The sequence below is a fragment of the Microcaecilia unicolor genome, chromosome 4 (assembly GCF_901765095.1).
Source record: "Microcaecilia unicolor chromosome 4, aMicUni1.1, whole genome shotgun sequence".
Lineage (NCBI taxonomy): Eukaryota > Metazoa > Chordata > Amphibia > Gymnophiona > Siphonopidae > Microcaecilia > Microcaecilia unicolor.
In genome coordinates this window covers 169541996-169567289 of record NC_044034.1, presented here as the reverse complement: position 1 = coordinate 169567289, position 25294 = coordinate 169541996, and the positions used below count along the sequence as shown (strand labels likewise).

Below are 25294 nucleotides of genomic sequence, written 5' to 3'. Positions count from 1 at the left end.
GGCAACAAACGCAAAAGTGGCTTTATAAAACAGTGTCCTAGCCTAGAATGATGCATATAGTTGCGCACAAATAATCTCTCACAAACTTTCACCTGCTTCTAGCCTGGTGCAAATTTCTGTATATATTCCATGCGTCTGAGACATGCATCTCTTGAAGTAAAAATAATAATAATAATAATAATAATCATCTTTCAAATAGTCAGTGTCTCGCGTAGGTGGCCGCCAGCTCATCTGTTTCTCCCTCTCCCTAAATATCACTCCCCATCGCGCTCTTCCTTTTCATGCTACCCATCCTGACTCCTGCCTTTCTCTGTCGCGCCCTCCCAACGAAGAACGAAAAGGGTTCAAGGCTTTAATTTTGTCAACATCATTGAGTTTTGCACTCACGTCCTGTCTTTCCTTACGCTGCTGTCCTTGCACTATCTGTAGGTCATGCGGGGAGTCAGGGACTGATCCGGGCCACCGGTGGTCACTGGCCTCCCTCACTTAGGGACGCCGTAACCTAGCAACAAATGCCTGTCACGTGCCTTCAATGCACCGAGGCTTGCGGCACTGTGCGCGCGGCCGGCAGTGGAACGCGTGTGTACAGGGGAGCGTGCGCGTGGCGATCTCCCAGTTTCTCCTTGAAACTATGACCCGTGTCACGTGATGAGGGAGTGCGGAGGTGGATTCCAACATGGCGGATACGTACAGCCAGGTGCTGCTGGGATCCGGCCTGACGGTCTTGTCCCACCCATTGATGTATGTGAAGGTGCTGGTGCAGGTAATGAGCGTCATATCGCAATCGAGAGACGATGCCTGCCTCTCATGGAGCTACCATGGTTGCTGTCACTGTCAGTTTCTCTTCCTTACATGCCCAGTTCCCCCTTTTACCCCGTCACGTCCTGACCCCCAGGCCTCTGTCACGTCCAGTTTTCTCTTCTGCAGCCCCTTAGATTTGCAGTTTTTCCACTTTCTTGTAACCTCCAACTATCCCAACCCTCGTGCTCTCTAACTCTCCTAAGTACCGTCATCTCCTGTTTTGTTCCCTCCCTCTCCCCTGTCACTTCAGTTTCCCGTACATCACAATGGTCCCTGTGAGTTTAATCAGTCCCTACTCTTCCTGTCATTTCTGTTACCAACCTTCAGTCCCTATTACTTGTTATCTCAGGCTGGGATTGCCTGCTATTCAGTGGTTCTCAAAAGCTAAGCAAACTTGAAACCACTTGGTAAATTTGCTAACACTTTAATTTACCTATCTTGATTGCCTGTATATTGAAAGTGGATTTAATGGCCCTATGCTATATGATCAGCAGGGAAAGTTAGAGGTGTATTTTCAAAGCACTAGACATACAAAGTTCCATAGGTTACTGTGATGCTCATTTTCAAAGCACTTAGACATACAAAGTCAGTGCTTTTAAAATACATCTCCATTTAACTTTGTAAATTTAAGTGCTTTGAAAATGAGCCTCTTAGTCGTATTGTGATATCTGAGAGTCCATACAGTTAAATACAGTCAGCTCCAGAAATGGATGCTTTTACAGGCAACTTTTACATTTTCATGAAGGTGTATTTTTCTAAATTCTATTCTTGTTAGTTAAGGGGCTCATTTTCAAAGCACTTACAAAGTTCCATAGGTTATATGTAAATATACTAAGGGGCTCATTTTCAAATCAGAAAAATGTCCCCCCCAAAAAAGGCACAAAGTGGCATTTAAATTGCTATTTTCAAAAATAATTTTAAATACATGTTTTTATGCAGTTCATATAAATCTCAAGGGAGTGTGTTAGAGGTGTGTTTTGGGTGGTATTATGATGTGGACATTTTTCTATGATAGTAGAACATTGTAAAAACATTCAGGGCAAAAAATAGGAGTTTTTTGTAGCTAGACCTGTTTCAATAACGACTAAGCCCCCCTTAATCCGCCAGTGGTAACTGACCCCCTCCCATACCAGACTCTATGACAGCTTCAGATATAATGGCCATTCCTCTTAGAGCAGCAAGCAGATCACTGAAGTAGCCTAGTGGTCACTGCAGTGGACTGTAGCGAAGGGGGCCCAGGCCCATATCCCATTCTAACTAGTACACTTGTAGTGGGAAGTGTGAGCAACCCAAAAACCACAAAATACATACAGATCCTACATATAGGTGACACCTGCAGACATAAGTTCTGTTGTAGTGGTGTACAATTGGGTACATTACATTTGTCCCTATTCTTGAAGGGCTCACCATACAATATAAGGGGGTTACCTTTTATATGAAGTTCACTGCAGTGCCCCAGGGCTGCTCCACTGCTCTGCTGTGTGGCCGGTCTAGTAGGATTGCTGGATCCCAAACATCCCAGTGGCTTGTTTTTCTGTGTTTTTCCCTTGGATATTTTTTGTTTGAAAATGGCCCTAAAAGTAATAGGATGATTTTTGAATCAAAAAGATATGTTTTTCTGGTTCAAAAATGACCACGTTTGGCACTGGATTTTTGGACTTTTTTTTTGCAAAACGTTCAAAATCTGATTTGGACATCATATCGAAAATGCCCCTCCATGTATACTAACAAGAGGAAATACTGTCAGTTACAAAATATGAAAATCAGTACTCTCTGCTTCATCCATATCGTGTTATGATTTAATTTTCAGATTCTTCATATGACAAAATTAAACGCTGAGAAATAAAATAATGAAAGGGAGATGGTTATCTCAGTTTTCTCAGAAGCCTGAACTGTCATAATTCATTGTTAGTGATGATGTCACAGTGCTTAGTGTCAGGCACCTGGTAGGAAAGGAAATAAAGCTGAATAATATTGTCCAAGGTTTCTCTATCAGTGTTCCTAGCCAAGTTCCATCTAATCATGAAACATCTTTAGAGTGTAGTCGATGATATTGTAAAAGTTTCAGTTAGTATGATGTCATCAAAGTGAGCCCATTGCCTTGGGGAAACAATGGGGTCCTTCTACAAAGCTGCAATAAAAAGTGGCCTGTGGTAGTGTGGACATATGAAAATTGGCGCGCAATGAGGCCACTTTTACCGCAGAAGGAATTTCCATTATTTTAAATGGAAATCGTAAATGACCATGCGGTAATAAAAATATTTGGCACGCAGCAATTTACTACCTGAGCCCTTACCGCCTCCTGTTTAGTAGTTAGTAAGGGCTCACGCGCTAACCTGGTGGTAATTAGACAGCGTGCACCAATAGCTGATTACCACTGGGCACACCTACTCCCGAGCCCCCTCCAAACTAGAAAATAGAAAAATATTTTCTGGTTCAGGAAACACCATAGGGAACATACAAAATTACCTCAGGGTACCATAGTTCACCATGCGGTAGTGTTGTTTTGCCATGCAGTAGCCCTACCGCACCCTTTGTAAAAGGGCCCCAATGTTAGGTCTTCCTGACCTAGAAAGCATGATTTTAGAAGATGCAACAGAATAGTGCAGTAAAACAGGGAAAATGTAGAGAAATATTAGAAACATATTTTATTTTTAATCCTCATTAAAATAACTTATTTTAATAAGATAATACACTGCTTTAGAGATGCTTTTAAATAATCCAGAACTGAGCTTTAATGATTGCTTTTATCTTTAGATGTGTTTTAAATAAATAAACATATTAAGGCTTTGGGGTCCTGTTCTCTAGCACCTTGGGTACGATAGCCTCTTTGTATGCTGAGTAGACAATGGAACTAGGGTTTTCTTTATATTAGTTGTTTACCATTTTCAGAAAGCACTTGTGGTATAAACATGTGAAACTGTTCACTACTTAAAGGAAGCCTTCCAACACCTGTCAGATTTTCTGGATGTCCATAATGAATATATATGTGATAAAATTGCATACATTGGAGCCTAGCCATATACAGATTTATCTTGTACCTATTCATTATGGATATTCCAAATACTTGACTAGGTGAGAAGTTACCAGGATGAATTTGGTATGCTTCAACATGCAACAGTGTTTCTCAGCCTTCTTCTAGAGGCTTATTTTGAAAGCACATAGACTTACCAAGTATCATGGGTTACTATATGGGACTCATTTTCAAAGCACTTAGATTTACAAAGTTCCATAGGTTGCTATATAAATTTGTAGGTCTAAGTGCTTTGAAAATACACATCCAAGTATCTTTATAGTCTGTGTGCTTTCAAAATGAGCACCCTAGCCAGTCAGGTTTTCAGGATTAACAATAAATATATATAAGACAAATTTACATATAATGAGCCTCGGATTTGCATGTAGGAGACCCATTGTATGCAAAGCTATCTCTTTATATATTATTCATGGTTGGAATCCTGAAGCCCAGCTGGTTAGATGTGTCTCCAGGAGAGGATTGAGAAGCATTGATGTGAAATATTTTAAGATGGTGAGTCTCAATCCAGTTTGTTTTTGTTGGCGAGCTATCCAGCTACATTTGTTTTCAGGAGATCCACAGTGAATATGTGTGAAATATGAGACAGTTGATTCAGCAACCGACTATAAAATTGGATTGGTAAATTGATACACAGGAGTGCTACTATGACAAAACTGTTGGTCAGGGTGGAGGGGCCAAAGTGCAGCCATGTAATTTGTTCTGTTTGTGTTTGCAGTTATATGATACTTTTAAGTACACATTACTGTGTTAGGCACCAGTGTTTAAGGAAGCCAGAACAGAGCAGCAGTAACTTCATGCCCAGTCATTAGCCATGTGGTTGTAAAGATGTGGAAGTATGATACAGTTTGAGATATAATTTGGGATAAAACATTGTCATCAGCCTAACTCTGCTCTTTATTATGTCCGTAGCATTTTGATTTTCTCTGTCACTCATTTTGATGCTTAGATTTATAAATCTAATGAGCTGTCTCCCCTGAGTCCAGCCAGTACTGACAGTTGGACCATCTAGTGTGAGCTTTAGTTCCAGAAACACCTCATTCTATGGTCAGTAAAGTCATGCCATAATAATATTGCAGTTATTGTGGCATTGTTCTTCTCTTCTAAAGCAGAGTATCCATGTTTTATTTTCAGGACAGTCACATGTAGAGTGCCAAAATAATATTTTTCCAATAGGGTAATGTTTTCTGAGAGGAACATTACAGCTAGCAGTTAGAGGAAATGTTTTTGCCACATCACATCAATTGCTTGGACTTAGTTAAACAAAACTGTTTATTTACCAGATACAATAAAACTTTGCATCAGAAATAATTTTATTAATGCAAACTTGATTTACTGTGCTTTATTAGTCACCACAAGGAGGTTTGCAATAAATATACAAATACCTAGAAAAAATAGATTTTAACCACCTTACAATAAAAAGCATAAGGCAAACGGAGAAATGCCCTACCCCCCTCCTTAAATAAATTCAAGATCAAATAACATTTGAGCCCTCCCAGCTTGTCTGATCCACAAAGCTCAAAACCTGTTTATAAACATTTGATTCTACCTTTTTTTCAGAACTCAGGATATGTTCCTTCTAATTGTATCTCCAAAGGTGTTTGTTTATTTAAAAGATGAATATGCAAATAGAAGACATACAGTGCCAAAACCACATCGCAATCTTGATAAATATTCTCAGTCCTCTGATGGCATTTCTGGAGTTTTTCTTTTCCGAGGCCCAAATTCTGTTGCATTTGTGCAAGGAACACATGTAAACCTTAACAAGGATCTAGGGAGCCAGAGATTGGGCTTATTGGCAAATGTGTACCTTTTTAATGGAGAACTTAGGGCTGCTTTTACAAAGCAGAGCTACTGATTAGTGGTGCGCTAAATGCAAAGAAATTCCCATGGACTTTTTCACATTCAGCGCACTCTAATTGGTAGTGCCGCTTTGTAAAAAGAGCCCTTAGTTTCTTTAGTATCCCCAAACCACTCTGCTGTTTTATATCCCAATTTAATTTCATGCTGGAAGTCTCTCTCTCTCTCTCTCTCTCTCTCTCTCTCTCTATATATATATATATATATATATATACACAGTAGATTGGAATGAAAGAAAATTAGAAATGCATCAGGTACCAACCTTCATCTAAATTGCCTGACAACTCTCTATGGTAATCTCAGGAATACAGATAAAAAATCCACTCTATATGTATAGCCAGTTTTGCAGCAGTGAAAAATTCTGCATCCAAAAGTTTGAGCAGTTATCCCTGCTTGAAAAGAAAATTGATTGTATCCAACTATTTTAGCTTGGATAATTTTATTTGTTTTATATGTTTAAATAAGATTACTTTAATGCATATAGTTAGTGCTTAAACAAATTTTGTATTGATGGCCTCCTTTGGTCGCATGCATCACACGTTAAGATCATACCTCTACATGTCATACATACATTTCAGTGTTTCAAAGCAGTAGATTTATTACTCCTTTTTTCCTACTGTCCTCCATGTTTTGGCATTCATTGTATTGTGTCATATTTCAAACTATTATGTGAAGTGGAGGAATCCATCGCCTGCCTTGTTTTTCAGATGAACTGCTGCTTCAGGATAGCTAAAAACTGTCTTCAGGCTGAAAAGTCAGAGATAAAAGCACTTGGCCAAGTTTTAGATTAGAGCATGGTTTATTGCAATTACATTTCAGATCTTAGGTCCTAGTGTCAAGATGATTGTTGTCAAGTCCCAGCTTGTGGTCTCCAGATTAGAGGGACAAATGCTCTAGCCCTTCTTCACGCATGTCTGTGAGGGAAAATAAAAATATTTGTGATTCACACCTCAAGAAATGGTGATTCTTCAAAGAACAGGAGGACCAGAAGCAATAACATCATCATATAGTAACCTTTGAGGGAAAAATGTCTCGGCTGAGGTTGTGACTAGTGGAAAGAGGGACAGTCTGAACATCCTGTTTAAGTGAGAAGAACTTTTCACATCAAGAAGAGGCAACCAGTTAAGATTAGTTTAGTTAAAAACAAACAATTAAGGTACTAAGGAATTATGGTATTCTTACTTTACTTGAGTAGAGAGATGTGGTAGCCATGTTAGTCCACTTTTAAAGGTAATCAATAGAAATAGACGAAGAAGGGCTACCTTCGAAAGCTAATCAAAAAATGTATTGTTAGTCCAATAAAAAATGTATCATCTTATTTCTTTTCTATGTTTATTTTATTCTATTTCTATTGATTACCTTACTTTAGTTTATCAATAGAAATCAAACAAAATAAAACATGGAAAAGAAAATAAGATGATACCTTTTTTATTGGACATAACTTATACATTTCTTGCAAGAAATGTATTAAGTTATGTCCAATAAAAAAGGTATCATCTTATTTTCTTTTCCATGTTTTATTTTGTTTGATTTCTATTGATAACCTTAAGAGTGGACTAACACGGCTACAACACTCCTCTACTTACTTTAGTTGTAATCTAGCATTGGGCACACAATAACACTGTTAATGTGCATTATTAGTAAATAGGTCCTGTTGTAAAAAATGAGTCCTGCCATAAGTAATATGCAATACTGTGATAGTGTATTTTAGTAAATCTAGCCTTTATTCTTTTGTTTTCAGGCACTAACTAATACAATACCAGTACATATTAATATATTCATTACAGAGAGTAATAGGGAAGTTTGCTTGGTAAGCACAATTGATTGACGTTCCAGAGGGATTTGTTCATTTCTAGGTTATCTAGAAAGTAATTATGCAAATATAGTTAGTTTACAAAAGACTGAACAAAGTGGATGAATGTTATCTTCTAACCAAATTCATACTAGGCATCTATATACATGAAAAGCTGGTGGTAGATATGTCTGCTCATCTTAAGAAAGCAAGACGTTTCCAAAGCATGCTGTAACATGTTACCTTCTTGCTTGAAAAGATATTCGAGATATTTGACCAGTTAATTTACTGGTAATTAGTATATATTTTGTGAAAGATTACTTTCCTTTATAGCTTCAAAACATGCCCATTTCTGCTTGTCCCAGACTGATTGCAGGGTTTATGCTCACTTTTACTTATATTTTATTATTTGGGTTAATAACTGTGTACATGTAACATTGCATCACAGAATTTTACCTTTGCAACTCAGTTATGTATGGCATTCTGAGATACTGATGATTTCTTGGTCCAGCGATGAATTTCTGTCTTGTTTGGGAAGATAGGACAGACATCTTTGGGCCCCGGGCACAGGTGTTTCTTGTTGTACAGGAAATGCTGCTTCTTTGGTTTGCTTGAGTCAGACATTCTGCAACTGTTGTCACACTCGCAAGCCATTCTTCCACAGATGCTTCTGGATGTGCATTCTGTTTGGGATTTCAAGCACATGAAGTTGTACTTCTGCCACTTCACCTTGAAATGGCACTTTAGGGAAACCCTGCAGTGTCGATAACAGCAGTCATGCAGGAAGCAGCAGTGATCCACCGCATCAACAGCAATCCCTGAGCCACCTGGCCCACAGTGGCACCCATACAAGTTTATTCCAATCAGGGGGATTTGGAGCTGGTTGCGGTAACACCACAGAGTCAGAGCCATGTCAAATAGGCTGCGCCGCTCTCTAATCTGAGCCCCATTACCTTTAACGACCCAAAAGGGATGGAGAATCAAAATAGCATAAAGTAAAATTGTATGGAAAATCTTCATTTGCTGGTACATCATGAGCTTTCGGTGTACCTTTAAAATTTTCAGCAGTTGGCATTCTTACTACATTTGTCTTTATTATCTAACTTGATCGATCAAACTAGTTTATTCTACATCCCTTATTTCAATTTCTTCTGTTATTTTTTTTTTTTTAGCAGCATAATTTATTAGTTGCTTTGGTATTTTTATATTTCTGCATTTGCTGTTCTGTTTAAGTCTTCATAGTCTTTATGCTGTCAGAATGTCCTTAAGCTGATCTCCTTGAATCCCAAAGACAAAGTTGCTGGACTAAGCCTCTTCCTATTTATTCCTTTTGTGCTCTAGCTAGCTCCTCCCCACTTGTACTTAATGCATTGTGATTGGCAGATAAGTGTGACAACTCTTTGATTTGGCACTTTAAATTCCTCTTGGTTAAAAAGAAAAAAGTTTGACTCTTGCTGTACTGGTTTACAGAGCTGGGATTGTAGGCACATTATTTAGTGGGGAAGATTAATAACACTTGAAAGCCAGTTTGCCTATGACATTGACAGAAGGGTCATTCTAATGAAGCCAAACCCATTTTCTGCTTTGCAATAACAATTAAGCCACATCATGTTTCTGTATCAGGGTTTTTCTGAAGTGCAGATAAGTGATTGATCACAGCAGTTTATAAGAGATGCTATGATGATATGAATAATATTCTGCTGCCTGTTAAGTAGTGGTAGCCAGTGCTATCCCCAAAACCCAAGTTTACTGAAAAGGCCACTCATTCATTGTCCTGTCATGCAAATTTGTGGTACTGGGTTGGTACCAGCGAGTGCAGTAGTAAACTTGTTGCACACGCATCAAGGGGTTAATAAGCAATGCCAAGATGTAATCCTTCCCTACCAGGTTCCAGAATTTAAGTGTTGGCTCAGATACTAAATTTAGTGGCTTGGTTTTTTGAAACCTTCAATTATAGTGCTGTCAAGCCATCAGAAAGGAGCAAGCTGCCAGAGGGTACCCTGACTGAGTCTGGATGGCCACGTAGCCACTATTTTATAGCACAAGTACCATTTTCCAGATAATCAACCTGCAGCTATGTATAAAATATATCCAGAAGAAAGGAATATATCTGCTAATAGAATAAATAGCCCCGGTGCACTTGAAAATTTCCATGGTGTAATGGGGCTGACAAAAACCGAAAAAAACATGGGAGTATAACTGCTGAACTGGATGGTGCTGGGGTGGAAAGGGAATGTGCTGGTTTAGTACATTACGTGCATACTGCAACCTGTATGACAAAATTGCAGTGTTGGAAGCAAGCGAATGTGCCCCTTTTGAGAGGGTGTTGACCAGCATGAGCTTTATCTAGATTTGGGGGGGGGGGGGGTGGAATGGGACTTGATATAACACATTTCTGTGGTTATAATCAAAGCGGTTTACATACTATATACAGGTACTTATTTTGTACCTGGGGCAGTAGAGGGTTAAGTGACTTGCCCAGAGTCACAAGGAGCTGCAGTGGGAATCAAACCCAGTTCCCCAGGATCAAAGTCCACTGCACTAACCACAAGGCTACTCCACTCAGATCGGGGGTTCTCAGCCTAGTCCTCAAGACACACCAGCGAGTCAGATTTTCAGGATACCCACAATGAATATGCATGAGATAAATTTGCATACACTACCTCCACTGTAACTCATGGGGTTCTCAGCCCTGTCTTCGAAATACACCAAGCCAGTCTGATTTTCCAGATATCCAAAATAAATATGCATGAAAGAAAATTGTATGTAAATGTATTTCATGCATATTCATTATGGATATCTTGAAAACCCAACCAGCTATGTGTCTCCCGAGGACTGGGTTGAGAACCCCTGCTCTTACGCATGCAGTGGTAGTTTTCTTTTAAAAGTAATACTGCAAGTCATGTAAAAGATAGGACTCTGACCCCTTAATACTGATACTGCTAGATAACCAAAGTATATAACCCAGTAAGATCATAGCAGGCCAGTTCTTATCACAACACTGGAAATGATCACAAATTGTTTTTGAATGAACACATTCAAGATCATGTTCTTTTCCACACCTTCTCCATTTTTAATAGGAAGAGTAAGAAATGGCTGACTCGTTAATCTCATTTATGAAAGCTCACTCTCTTTACAACTGTTTTAATACTTGAACCTTAATTCGTCCTACTTGTGCAACAGCAAAAAACACTCTGCACATTGGACTGGTATTGTATTTCTCAATTTTTCTCAGAGATGGTGTAGATATTCTATGCTTAAATATTTAAATTTATCAAAAACGTTTGACTTAAAAATGTTAAAGGGCACAACTGCCGTCAACATTTTTAAGCTAAGTCAAATTTTCTTGCAAAAATTTGGAAATATTAAAAAAAAAGTGTCTTGATTAAAATGTTTAGATATAAAGTTATTAGATTCACGAGAAACTGAGATGTTAGACAGTTTCTGATGCAGGTCTCACCATCTGATTGTCCACAAAAATACCTATTCTAATTTAAGTGAATATTCACTTTGGAAGATATTTGCTGAATACAGTAATAGAGAATTCTTCCATGTTTAATACTGTTGTACTTTTTTGAGGTAGATCTGTTTACATTGCATAGGAAAAGGTTGACAAACAAGGTCTTTTCAAGTAGTATCCCTAACCAAACCCCCTCCAAAGGACAACTTTTGACGAACCTTCTCTGAAGTTAACTCCATATTCTGGAATGCAGTCCCTGAAAGGCTCTACTTCAGGATCTAAGTGAAAGCTTAATCTTCTCCCAAGCCTTTATAGAAGAATCAACTAAGTAGCTAGTCTCACCCACACAAGGACTAACACCAGCTACAAGTACAGTACTGTAGCAGGACTTGCTTATCTACTCCTACCCTAGCTGAGATCATTCTCATGCACCTTTCTGACTCCACATGCAACTTTCTTAAAGTTATTCCCCATCCTGTTATTCTATTTTATCTGTCTATATGCTCCATCTTTGCTTGCACCCTATGCTGTCTATTAAGATGTTTTATTTTGTATAGTGCCGACACTGTAAGTAGCATACTATGCCATAATATTTTATTGAATATTTTTTTTCTGTTGATATTGTATATTGCCTGTGTCTAGATTACTACTACTACTTAACATTTCTAAAGCGCTACTAGGGTTACGCAGCGCTGTACAGTCTAACATAGAAGGACAGTCCCTGCTCAAGGAGCTTACAATCTAAAGGACAAGTGTACCATCAGTCAAATTGGGGCAGTCTAGATTACCTGAATAGGTATAAAGGTTAGGTGCTGAAAGCAACATTGAAGAGGTGGGCTTTGAGCAAGGATTTGAAGATGGGTAGGGAGGAGGCTTGGCATAAGGGCTCAGGAAGTTTATTCCAAGCATAGGGTGAGGCGAGGCAGAAAGGGTGGAGCCTGGAGTTGGCGGTGGTGGAGAAGGGTACTGAGAGGAGGGATTTGTCCTGTGAGCGGAGGTTTTGGGTGGGAACGTAAGGGGAGATGAGGGTAGAGAGGTAGTGAGGGGCTACAGACTGAGTGCATTTGTAGGTAAGAAGGAGAAGCTTGAACTGTATGCGGTATCTGATCGGGAGCCAGTTGTACACACCCTTGAGTGAATTTCTTCAAAAAGACAGTAAAATAAACATAACACAAGCACAGTTATCCTTAGTTAATGATCCCAGCATCATATTTGATGATACTCAATATCCTCAATTTATCTGTACCTGTAATGACCTAGGAGTCATAGCTCAATACCCCATTAATGTGTTCACATGCTCTTATGTACATTTTTATGTGTTTTATAAAGTATATTTCCATAGCGTCCCACAGATCAATCCAGAGATGAGTGGGTTATGTCCCTCTACCAGCAGGTGGAGATAGAGAGAACCTCAGAGGTTTACCATATATGGACCTGTGACTCCATCTTAGCCTCAGTATTCTGTCTATCTCAGCGGGTGGATGAACATATCCTGTGCTGTTCTCTGGTTGAGCTTGCTGCTAACCTGTTCTCCTCGGGTTTAGTTGAGCTAGGGTCTTAGGCTGGATTCTGCCTGGTGGTGCCAGGTCCCTCCCCCCCCCCCCCCCCCCCCCCTCCTTCCCTGCCCTCTGTTCTTGCCAGCATGTTCTACTGGCTCTCCTGCTTAGGAAAAAAAAAAGCAGCAGGCAGTTTGTTAGTTTTCCTTACGATGAGAAAGCATCAACTGTGAGTATTCAGTCATTTTTTGTTATCGAGTGTGGTGCTGAGCATGGGGCTTCGCTCCGTCTCCGGGCATAGAGTATTGCTCCGCCTTTCGGATGTCCTCCTGGCCAAGTCTCGACGGGGGTGGTTTATACTTTCCTGACCTTGTCCGGACGTAGGTCCTGGCCCGCCTGCCTTCTGGCTGTGACGGCATCACAGGCCTCGCTCTTGCTGTACATGTTTGAAATCTTTTGGTTTGTCGACGTGTGGCTCCAGTTTTGGAGCCTGTCTGGTTCCGACTCCTCTGGTACATTCTACTCTGTTCTCAGTTACAACCATAGGATCTTGCCTGGCTTCGTCCTTTTCTAGGGGGACTGCTTTTTATGCTGGCATGCAGCGCACTTGTCTGAACCGACTTTGGTCTGGTTTTTTGCCTGGTCTGCAGCCTTGCCTTTATCAGTAACAAGGTCCGGCAGTCTTGCCTTCCTCCGCCTTTGTCCGTGCACCCTTAGCTAGTCTCGGTCTTCTCCGGGCAGTCTTGGATAGCTTGGGTGAGTCTGTTACTCTTTGGCTAGCTATGGGTTCTGCACAGCAGGTTTGCCTAGCTTCGGTTCGTCCGCGGAGCCGGGCTTAGTTATGGCTTGTTACTGACCTTGTCTAGTTTCGACTGCTTCTAGACAGCCTTTCTAACTATGGCAGGGGTGAGGGACCTTGTCCATTTTGGCCCCGCACTGTGGGGGTGTATGGTAGGCCCACACTTTGTTAGGAATAACACTGTCTTCGGAGGTCGGTATGGTGTTCTTTCTGCATGGTCCCGACTACTGAGTCTGCTTGAGTGTGGATTTGACCATCGTGTCGGGCTGGTTCCATCTCGGGCAGAATGGTCTGGTCCGGTCCATGTGCAATGCCCTTGACTGGGCTTGGCGTTTCTTCTCTGGATGACCTGTCGGTCTTGTTCCCAGTACTGGCCCGGTCCGGCGGGAACGCTTCAGGGGCTACTTTGAGTGACCCTTCGGGCCTTGTGCCATCTAGCTGTAGGCCTTTGTTATGGCTGGATACCACTTTACCTCTTTGTCGGTGGATCTAGTGCTGGCTCTTCCTGGGAGATCTTCCGTAAGGCTGCTGCTTCCAGTTTACGTGGTAGAGTCTCTTCTTTTCCTGCTAGAGTATCTTCTCTTGGGCAACTAGCTCCTGCTGGTTCCTTGGTTCTTGATCGGGACTAAGGGCTCTCCTGGGGTGCTCTGCACCAGTGGGGTTTATTTCTTCTACGCTCTTCCCGATGGTCCAGGCGGAATACGCCTTAACCAGCTGATAGCTTACGTTTTGCTCTGTCTCTGGTAGGTTCTTTTTCATTATCCGGGTCTGCGACTGGATACTTGCCCAGTACCTTTGCGATTGAGTCTTGTGTGTTGGTTCTGGTCCGGGGGCCTTCCTTGTGGGGGTTGTGTGTGGTAGGAGTTTCGATGCAGGCCGTAGATCTTGGTGGCTCTTACTGGTTGAGGGCTCTCTGCTCTTCGCCAGGTACCGCAGAGTTTTCCATGCTGATGTTTTCTCAGCGGCTTGCCCATGGGCTTCGGGCCTCAGTTTCCTCTGGTGGCCTGGTTCTGTGTACCTTTGTTTTGTATTTTTTCTCTCGGTGGCAGAGTCTCTGGTGGTATGCTGGTAATCTTCCCACCGTTCTTTTCTGTAGGGATTATGCTGTCCCGCCCTAATTGTGGACTGATTTGGTACATCCCACTTGTCTCTGGATTGATCTGTGGGACGCTGTGGAAGGTAAAATTAGTTCTTACCTGATAATTTTCTTTCCATTAGTCCCAACAGATCAATCCAGAGGCCCTCCCTTTGTTGTCATTGACTGATTATGGTACTGTTTCCTTTTGTTTAGGTTTTTTAAAAATTTTCATCAAGCCATCAAGCTACAGTTTTACAATTTGGATTTTTCCCTCCCGCGGGAGCGGTGGAGGGGTGCCTATTTGGCCAGTGTAGGGGCAGGAGAAGGCGTCTATGTTGGATTTATTTCTTATTCTGCAGCTTTGGTATCGACAATACTGAAGCTAAGATGGAGGCACAGGTCCATATATGGCAAACCTCTGAGGTTCTCTCTATCTCCACCTGCTGGTAGAGGGACATAACCCACTCGTCTCTGGATTAATCTGTTGGGACTAACGTCGCCCTTGTTGGTACCAAGGAGCCTCGATGGCAAGCTTCAGGCGGCTAAGAAGCATCAGCATCGATCGCCCTTGACGCATGATGCCAGGAGCTCCTGGGCATTGAAGGATTTGGCATCTGAGAAGCATCAGTGCTAGGAGGCCATTCCCCCTCCATACAGGAAGTGCCGATTTGTCAGTCTCCCAGCCGCCAAGACGCAGCTCCAACATCGACCCCCTGCAGTTCTTCAACCTACACCTGCACCGACACCCCAGCCTTTCCCGGTGTCGGGCCTTGATGAGCACATCCGGGCCTTGCTCCCTGAACTGCTGGTGACCTTCTGCAACGGTGTGCATCAGCATCGTGGGTGCCTGCGCCCATCCTGCCTCCCGTTGCGGCCCCGCTTGGCCCTCAGCCTGCTGTGTGGCTTCCAACGCCGTCAAGACAGGTTCGGTGTTGACACTCCCACCTGCAGGTATTGTCTGACATTGAATTTGAGCGTTCATGGGATTCAGAGGAGGATCTCAGATGAGCTCTATGGAATTCCCTCTGAACCCTCCCCTCCACCTAAAAGGAGAAAGTCTCCTCCGGAGAGCCTTTCATTACCTTCTTTTCTCAAGCAAATGGCAGTGACCTTTCCATTTCCTTTGGAGGTGGAGGACGAACCCAGAGCCAAGATGCTTGAGGTGCTGGACTATACATCTCCTCCTAGGGAGGCTATGACAGTCCCTCTCCACAAGGTATTCCAGGAAGACCTCTTTAGGAATTGGGAGTTCCCTCTGTCGGTCCCAGTCATGCCCAGGAAGATCGATACCATGTACCGGATCCACAGCACACCTGGTTTGATAAGCCTCAGTTGCCTCACAATTCTATGGTGGTGGAATCCGCTCTCAAAAGAGTCAGAAGTTCCAGGGACTATGCCTTGGCATCCCCAGGTAGAGAAGCTAGAACCTGAAAGATGTTCCAGGCTTCAGTGCTCATCTCCTGTATACAATCCTACCAGCTCTTCACAAGTGTCTACTTGCGAAACTCGGTGTGCAAGTTGTTAGACATGGCTGAGACGCTCCCTCCAGAGCAGGCTGAGTCAGCAGCAGAAGGCGTGTCAAAAGTTCTTGGCCAGGGGCACTTATGACACTTTTGAAGTGGCATCCAGGTTCTCTGGCGAGATTATAGCAATGTGGAGAGTCTCATGGCTGCATGTTTCTGACAAACATTCTATTCAGTAGAAGTTGGCAGATGCCCCATGACGGGGGGATAAACTTTTTGGAGAGAAGGTTGAGAAGGTCGCTGACCAAATCAAAAAACAAACTGATACCATCTCTATTCTCTCCCACTGGGTACCTTCTGTATCTACCTCCTCAGCTAGAAGGACTTTTGGCAAGCCAAGAGGAGTTTCCTATTACTATCAGAGGCATAGGTACAACATCTCGGCTCGCCAGCCTGCTCAGGCTCAACCCCAGCGTGCTCATTCACGTCAACAGCATGTGCCTAAGGCCCCTGCTGCTCCCCAGGCAAAGCAAGGGACAAGCTTTTGACTGGCTCCAGCAGATCATAGCCACAGTAAAAGTGTCCATCCCAGATAACTTGCTGGTTGGGGGGAGGCTGAAACTTTTTCAAGAAAGATGGCCCCTTATAACCTCCAATCGATGGGCTCTTCAAATAGTCTGTCTCGGATACGGACTCAGTTGATAACTGAAACCTCCAAATTGTCCACCTAGAGCTCAATTGTTCAGCTCTCAACACAGGCAGGTACTTCTAGAGGAACTCTAAGCCTTTCTGAAGGCCCACGTTGTTGAGCCCGTTCCATCAGGGGAGGAATGGCGGGGATTCTATTCTAGATATTTCTTGTGCAAAAGAAAACAGAGTGGATGTGTCCCATCCTAGACCTAAGGGCCCTGAACAGATTCCTAGTCTGAGAAAAGTTTAGGATGGTTTCCCTGGGCACCCTTCTCCCAATTATTCAGGAAAACGGTTGGCTATGCTCTCTGGATTTAAAGGATGATATACTCATGTCTCGATACTTCCAGCCCATCAGAAGTATCTTTGATTTTGGCTGGGAACACATCACTTTCAGTACCAAGTGTTGCCTTTTGGCCTCGTGTCAGCTCCCAGGATTTTCACGAAATATCTAGCAGTAGTTTCAGCATCATATCTCAATGATTGGCTGGTAAAGACCACCTCTCCATACAGTTCTCAGGAGTCCATGCAGAGGACTATTCAGGTGCTCGATCTACTAGGGTTCGTTTTAAACTACCCCAAGTCCCATCTTTGCCCTGTCCAGTGAGTGGAGTTCATAGGAGCCCTGCTTGATACACAGAAGGAGGGAAGGGTTAGGACAGCTGTAGTAGTTGGTGATTCGATCATTAGGCATATGGATAGCTGGTGGACATGAGGATCGCCTGGTGAGGTGCCTGTCTAGTGCAAAGGTGGCAGACCTCATGTGTTACCTAGACAGGATCTTAGATAGTCCTGGAAAGGAGCCGGCTGTCTTGGTACATGTGGGTACCAGTGACATAGGAAAATGTGGGAAGGAGGTTCTGGAAGCCAAATGTAGGCTCTTAGGTAGAAAGCTGAAGTCCAGATCCTCCAGGGTCGCATTTACAGAGATGCTACCCATTCCACACACTGGACCCAAAACGCAAGCAGTGCTGTACAGTCTCAATGCATGGTTGAGACGATGGTGCAGGGATGAGGGATTTAGATTTGTTAGGAACTGGGCGACATTCTGGGAAAGGGGGAAACTGTTCCGAAAGGATGGGCTGCACCTTAACCGGGATGGAACCAGGCTGCTGGTGCTAACTTTTAAAAAGGAGATAGAGCAGTTTTTTAAACTAGGATGGGGGGGGGGGGGGGGGGGGGAAGCCGACAGTCATCCAGGAGCACATGGTTCGGTTGTGGAGTATCCTTGAAGGATATTATTGAAATAGGACATTTAGGGAATCCCAGTAGAGAGGTTTCAACAATGCTGAAAGTAAGCCAGGTGTGCTTAATGAAGAGAACAGGATACACATTATCCCCTTCTTCTAAGCAAATTTGTAGATCAAAGGAAAAAACACAATTTGAAGTGTCTGTATACAAATTCTAGAAGCCTAAAAAATAAGATGGGAGAGTTAGAATATATAGCACTAAATGATGAGGTAGGTAAAATAGGCATCTCAGAGAATTGGTGGAAAGAGGACAATCAATGGGACACTATGTTAACAGGGTACAAATTGTATCACAATGATAGAGGGGATCAAATTGGAGGGGGCATTGCACTATGTGTTAAAGAAGGAATTGAGTCAAATAAACATTTCACATGACACAGATAGCAGCATGGAATCATTATAGATAGAAATTCCATCTGTGAAGGGAAGGAGTATTCTTGTAGGGCTGTACTACCGACTGCCAGGACAGAACGAACAGACGGATGAAGAAATGTTTACAGAGATTAGGAAAGCTGGCAAATTGGGCAATGCTATAATAATGGGTGATTTCAATTACTCCAATATTGACTGGATAAATGTTACATCAGGAAGTGCCAGGGAGATAAAATTTCTAGATGTATTAAACGACTGTTTCTTGGAGCAGTTGGTCCAGGAACCGACGTGAGGAGGAGCCATTTTGGATCTGGTCCTTGGTGGCGTGCAGGGCATAGTGCAAGACGTGGCAGTGTTGGGTCCCCTGGGAAACAGTGATCATAACATGATCAAGTTTGAGCTGTTATCTGGGATGAACCTGCAAAGGAAATGTACTGTAACTTCATTTAATTTTCAAAAAGGTGACTATAATAAAATGAGGAAAATGGTTAAAAAGAAATTAAAAAGATCAGCTGCAAAGGTTAGGACGCTAAATCAGGCATGGATGTTATTCACAAATACCATCTTGGAAGCCCAGTCCAGATGCATTCCACGTATTTGCAAAGGTGGAAGAAGAGAAAATATCAGTCAGCATGGTTAAAAGGTGAAGTTAAAGAGGCCATTGCAGCCAAAAGATTATCCTTCAAAGAATGGAAAAAGGACCCAAATGAAGAAAATAAGAAGCAACATCAGCATTGGCAAATCAGATACAAAGCATTAATAAAGAAGGCTAAAAGAGAATATGAAGAGAAACTTGCCGCAGAGGCTAAAACTCACAGTAACGGAGGAAGTGACATCACCAGATAGAATGGACGTCTGAGAGCGGAGCTCCCGCTACCCCGCAAGAAATCTGCTAATAAACTCGAGCGAACAGCGGCAAACGAAGCCCAGCGGGTCTGAATACCCCCTCCTTCAGTCAGCAATCGAGTTAAGATGACTCAGAAAGCGGCGGGGTTGGACCTAGCGCGATTTGCTTACCCGAACGGAGACGGTGCGCCAAGCTCCAAGATGGCGGCGGCCCGCGAAGAGCAAGAAAAACAAGAGGAGAGGAGTCAACGCCGAGGCGAAGGATCGCCTGAGCGCCCCGCTCTGGAAGCGGCAGATGGAGAGATCGCTCCAGCGCTAAAAAACTGGCTACAGGAAATCAGCTCAAACCTGAAAGCGCTACGTACAGAAGTAGCCACGCTTGGAGCTGACCTTAGAGGTGAAATTCGGGAGCTTGGGACGCGCTTGGAGGAAACAGAAAACCAGGTGGAAGGCCACAGTGAAGCTCTGGGGCAGATGGAACAACATATGACAGGATTGCATAAAGAGCAACAGCAACTATGGGCCAAGGTTGAAGACCTAGAAAATAGAGGCCGACGGAACAACCTGCGCTTTCGTGGGCTACCGGAGACGCCCACATATCAAGATAGCACAACGGTGGTTCAAAAAATGGTGGTCGAATTGATGGCAGCGAACAATACGGCTATTGAGGCAGAAGCAGTTCAGATTGAAAGGGCCCATAGAGTGCTGGGCCCGAGCCGCAACAACATATCAAGGATATAATAGCCTGCTTTACGAGTTTTAAGCTCAAAGAACAAATCTTAACAGCAGCACGCCAAGTCTCAGAATTTAAATGGGACTCATATAGAATTGAAATCTACCAAGACGTGGCAGCAGCGACGTTGAAAAGAAGAAGTGAATTGAAGCCTTTTACAAAAAGACTGCGTGACCTCAACATACAGTACAGATGGCGATATCCCTTTGCCTTGGCATTTTATAAAGACGGCAAGTTGCACCAAATAAGATCACTTGAAGAGGCCAGAACAATTTGCCCAGAACTAGAAGTGGAAACGGACTTGGTTGCTCCTAACGGGGATAAGAGAAGTACCACGCAGTCTGCACCAACAAAATGGAAAAGAGCGGGAAAAGGTCCACGGAGACTTCAGCGACAACAATCTGCTGCTAAAGTTACATGAAGCCACGGGACGAGAAGATCCAGAATTAATAGAAGGTGAAAAGCTGCTAGACACCAAAGTAGCGACTCGGGACCAAGACGAAAGACATGTTTAAGTAATGTTAGTTTGCTTATGTTACGTTAACTGATATTCAAGGGGTATGCGGTAAATGTTTGGTGAGTCACTTTCTCTTTGCTTGGGTGCCTGTCAATATTGAGAGACACCCAACTTACAAAGGTGGGGGGAAGGGTGGGAATTGGGAGGGGGAGGGGAGTAGGGAGGGGAACAAAGATGACACAGTACATGAGGCATATCAGGCTTATCAGGGTAGAGATACACTGCAGAGGCGAAGAATGACATCTCGAGATAATTATGGCTGATATAATAGGGCTATCATTAAACGTAAAGGGGCTAAACATACCCAGAAAGCGACAATTATTATTTAGGGAACTTTGCCGCCTACAAGTGGATGTGGCTTTGATCCAGGAAACCCACCTTAAACCCAGATACGAGAGACTCTGTTCGCATAGACAATACCCTCATATATATTTCGCCTCTTCCCATGCAAACACAAAAAGTAAGGGGGTTCTGATAGCACTAAGCAATTCCAAGCCCTGGGTGGTACGGAAGGTAATACGGGACAAGATGGGCGATATTTGATGTGAATCTGCAACTAGCGGGAAAAGCTTACACGATATTAAACATTTATGGTCCCAATGCCAATCAGGAGCAATTTTTCCTAGAACTAGACCGACAAATCACACAACACATTGAGGGATCCCTATTAGTAGGAGGAGACTTTAACATTACTCTGCATCCACATTTAGACAACTCAGCAGTAGGAGTCACATATGGCCAACAGGGTAGACGCCAGCTTAAAGAACTACTCACAAGGTGGCAATTAATAGACTTGTGGCGCAGGGATAACCCCTCCACACATAGCTATACATTTTACTTTTCAGTGCATCATAGCTTTTCCCGGATAGACATGTGGCTGGGGGACGTAATGATATCGAGTATGGGGGCCACATCCCAAATACTACCACGTACATGGTCAGATCACTCCCCAGTGCTATTACGACTCGCAAACATGGGGATGCCAAGAAAAGAGCGCATATGGAATCTAGATGACACACTATTAGTGAGCCCAGATAACCTAATCTCCATTGAACAATATATTAAAGAATATCTCACTTATAATGACAATGGGGAGGTATCCCCGGCCACACTCTGGGAGGGACTTAAGGCAGTGCTGCGGGGCCAATTGATTGCGCTGCGCTCACACTGTTGGAAAAAGAGAAATGCAGAGGAACAGAAATTGCGGGAGGAGTTGTTGCGAGTGGAGGGGGAGTTGCAACAAGGGATGCGCAGCCCAGTCCAACATTGCTGAGACGGGCACAGGAGATAAGACACCAGATTCTGGACTTGGAATTGGCAGACTTGACTGTACAATTGCAAAGGGTAGGTCAAACACATTTTGAATTTGGCAATAAGCCCAGTCGGTTATTAGCATATAAATTAAAACAAAGAGCTGCTAGGAATGGAGTAGGAAGCTTAAAAGATGAACAAGGTGAGCTCCATACAGATCAGGAGTCAATAAAGTCCATATTTAGATCCTTTTATCAACAACTATATACCCCAGAAACGGCCCCAAATCTAGAAAATATAGAGGAGTTTCTGGCGGGAATTGAGCTCCCTCAATTATCTGAGGAGGCCCAGCAAATATTATCGAAGCCCATCACGTTAGAGGAGGTCAAGTCCACCATTAAAAATCTGGCTCCCCACAAGGCGCCGGGCCCCGATGGATATACAAACCGATTTTACAAAATCTTTGGAGAGTTGCTGGCCCCCATTTTGGTGAGAGTCTTCAACTCCATAGATATGGCCACGGGGTTGCCGCCAACTTGGGATCTTGCTACTATAACTGTGATCCCCAAAGTAGGCAAGGACCCGCAGAAATGTGGGTCATACAGGCCCATCTCCCTATTGGGGGTGGACTACAAAATATTTACTAAAATTCTGGCAACTAGATTACAAAGATATCTCCCGAATTTAGTCCATGAAGATCAGGCAGGGTTTGTGGAAGGTCGGCAAACTTTTGACAATGTCAGGAGAGCCATTTTTATGGTCCAGAATGCACAAATTCATAATACCACCTTGTGCATCTTATCTCTGGATGCCGAAAAAAGCGTTTGACAGGGTGAGCTGGGCTTTTTTATTTGAGGTGTTAAGGCAAATAGGCATTGGAGGGGCGATTTGGGTCCTGGTTACACACAATATACAAATCCCCAAAAGCGGCTGTGCGGGTTAATGGCCATCTCTCTCAAGCGTTCCAGCTGAACAGGGGCACCAGACAGGGCTGTGCGTTATCCCCGCTTTTATTTGCCCTAGTAATGGAACCGCTGGCTATTCAAATTAGAACCCAGAGAGAGATCAGGGGCCCAAGATGGGGAGGAATAGAGACTAAAGCTCTTATGTTCGCGGACGATATATTGCTCACGTTGGTGGAGCCCCTGGTCTCCTTCCCAAAAATAAATGAAGTTATACAAAAATATGGGGAAGTGTCAGGGTTTAAAATTAACTTTGACAAGTCTGAAGCATTAGACGTGGGGATACCTGATGTACAGATGACACGGCTCCAACAGCAATTTCAATACAGGTGGGTGACCAAATACATTCGATACTTAGGGGTCAATATTCCACGTAAAATAGAAGACATTTTCAAATACAACTTCCCAGACAAAGTGCGAGAACTCTTTTTGGAAATGGAGCGATGGGAGGGCTTGACTTTGTCATGGATGGGAAGAATCAGTGCATTAAAAATGATAGTTCTCCCCAAACTTTTATATCTTTTTATGGCATTACCAATCAATCTCCCAAAGGGCTTCTGAGGAATTTGCAGAGAAAGGCATTTGCGTTCATTTGGAAGAAAAAAACCCCCGAGAGTGCGGAGAGAGGTGCTATATCAATCGCGTAAGCGGGGCGGGATGGGGGTCCCATCTTTTAAGACCTATTATCAGGCGGCGCATTTAAAAATAATAGCTGCGTGGCAGCAGAACCCGGTAAAGATAGGCATTAAAATGGAGCAAAGATGGGTAGATCCCATTCCCCTGAGAGCGGTGCCATGGCTACCGACACAACAATTAGATGAAGTAATTAAGAGAAGCCCTCCCGTGCTGCGGTGGCCTCTTATGACCTGGAGACAAATAAGGAAGCAGCATTTCCCAGAAAGGACATACTTTACGCACATGTTTCTCAGATTTGCTCCGCAGTTTGGGCCGGGTCAATTAGACGGGGCGTACCTAGAATGGGAAGAGCGAGGCTTGTGTGAACTGGGACAAATGTGGGAACAAGGGGTAATGACCTCATACACAGAATTATGCCGAGAACATGGACTCTCCCCCCTGCAAGCTTTCCAATTTTACCAGGTTCGTGACTTTATAAAGAGGAGAGTGGTAGAAGAGCTTAGTCTGACAGAGACAATACTGGAGAAAAGTCTGACGAAAGGGGGTAGTAAAGGGGGATAACTAAACTTTATGGGGCCCTCTTATCTAGGGAGAACCCAATAGAACACTACACTACAAAATGGGAGACAGTAATGGGTTCCACCTATGACCCCTCTCAATGGGCACAAGCCTTTCGGTCACTACTAAGGGTATCAGTCTCTAGTACCCTGATAGAAAACGGGCACAAGATGCTGTATTGGTGGTACTACACTCCCCACCGATTAGCCACAATGTATAAAAAGGGCACGGGCAACTGTTGGAGGCAATGTGAGATAAAAGGGATATGTTTCACATGTGGTGGGCCTGTAGCCATGCCCAGAAGTTTTGGATGGAGGTGATAGGCTTCCTATGTAAAGTGACGAGCCAGACGTATCCCATGAAGGCAGAGAGCTGTCTGCTTCACTTTAAACCCACAGGGATTAAAAAAATCACACACAGCTTTGCCACCCAGTTATTTGTGGCAGGCAAACTCATCATTGCTTCAGCCTGGAAGAAGCCTATGATTCCGGGAATACACGTAGTCCGGGAAAAATTGGATAGAATACAATTGATGTCAAAACTTACAGCTATGAGAAATGGTCGGATTATACATTACCACAAAATCTGGGACCCGTATATTAAATGGAAAGCAACCTCTGCACCATAAAACTTGTGGCGCACATACTTGTATAGGGGGTGGGAAGGCTTAAGAGGAGGGGAAAATAGGTAACCTACATAGAGGTGTATAACTGTTTAGCTGAAATTATTAGATAATGTTTGTAACTCTTATGCTACTATGTGAAGACATGTATCTACAGAATCAATATATGGATATGTACTGTGTTTTAAAATGTTAAAATTATAAATAAATGCTTAAAAAAAAAAACTCACAGTAACAACATTTTCAGGTACATCAGAAGCAGAAAACGTGTGAGGGAATCCGTGAGACCTTTGGATCACGAAGGAGCAAAGGGGGCACTCGGAAGACAAGGCCGTAGCGGAGAAACTGAATGAATTCTTTGCTTCTGACTTTACAGAAGATGTAAGAGATCTGCCTGTATTGGACTTGGTTTTCAAGGGTGATTATGCAGAGGAACTGAAAGAAATCTAGGTGAACCTGGAAGATGTACTGAGCCAAATTGACAAATTAAAGAGTAGTAAATCACCTGGACCGGATGACATACATCCTAGGGTACTCAAAGGACACAGCTTGAAATTGCTGATCTGCTGTTAGTAATATTTAACCTGTCGTTAAAATTGTCTTATAGTATCTGAAGATTGGAGGGTGGCCAATGTGACGCCGATTTTTAAAAAGGGTTCTGGGGTGATCCGGGAAATTATAGACCAGTAAGCCTGACATCGGTGCCAGGCAAATAGTGGAAACTTTTATACAGAATAAAATTACAGGACACGTAGACAGACATGGTTTAATGGGACAGAGTCATCATGGGTTCAGCCGAGGGAAGTCTTGCCTCACCAATTTGCTTCATTTCTTTGAAGGTGTGTATAAACATGTGGCTAAAGGTGAGCTGGTTGATGTAGTGTATCTAGATTTTCAGAAAGCTTTTGATAAAGTTCCTCATGAGAAACTCCTGAGAAAATTAGAGTCATGGGATGGGAGGCAGTGTTCTGGTGTGGATTAGGAATTGGTTATTGGACAGAAAAGAGAGGGTAGGGTTAATTGGTCATTTCTCTCAATGGAAGAGGGTAAACAGTGGAGTGCCATAGGGATCTGTAC

At 43.0% G+C, this 25294-nt stretch overlaps 2 protein-coding genes across 3 annotated transcripts in view; one reads left to right on the top strand and one right to left on the bottom strand.

The window, feature by feature from the left end:
- The first annotated feature begins 634 nt into the window (after positions 1-634).
- MTCH2 (mitochondrial carrier 2) overlaps positions 635-25294 on the top strand; it is a 107424-nt gene continuing 82764 nt past the window's right edge. Inside the window, exon 1 of the mRNA XM_030200943.1 lies at positions 635-766. Coding sequence (XP_030056803.1) covers positions 677-766 — 90 coding nt within the window. The 5' untranslated portion in view covers positions 635-676. The remainder of the gene's footprint in view (positions 767-25294) is intronic.
- Positions 6195-8750, bottom strand: LOC115468859 (phospholipase A2, minor isoenzyme-like). Of its 2 annotated transcripts, none has more exons than XM_030200944.1 (2): positions 7941-8750; positions 6195-6606 (listed from the first exon to the last, which is right to left on the bottom strand). In XM_030200944.1, exon 1 carries the CDS (start codon positions 8517-8519, stop codon positions 7950-7952), a length of 570 nt encoding a protein of 189 aa, XP_030056804.1. In that variant the 5' UTR covers positions 8520-8750; the 3' UTR covers positions 6195-6606; positions 7941-7949. The 2 variants fall into 2 exon arrangements, with proteins under 2 accessions (XP_030056804.1, XP_030056805.1); XM_030200945.1 differs by lacking the exon at positions 6195-6606 and adding an exon at positions 6712-6740.

Excerpts from the sequence above, each read along its gene's own strand:
- LOC115468859 (XM_030200944.1), bottom strand. The coding sequence starts at position 8,519 with ATGATGTACCAGCAAATGAAGATTTTCCATACAATTTTACTTTATGCT.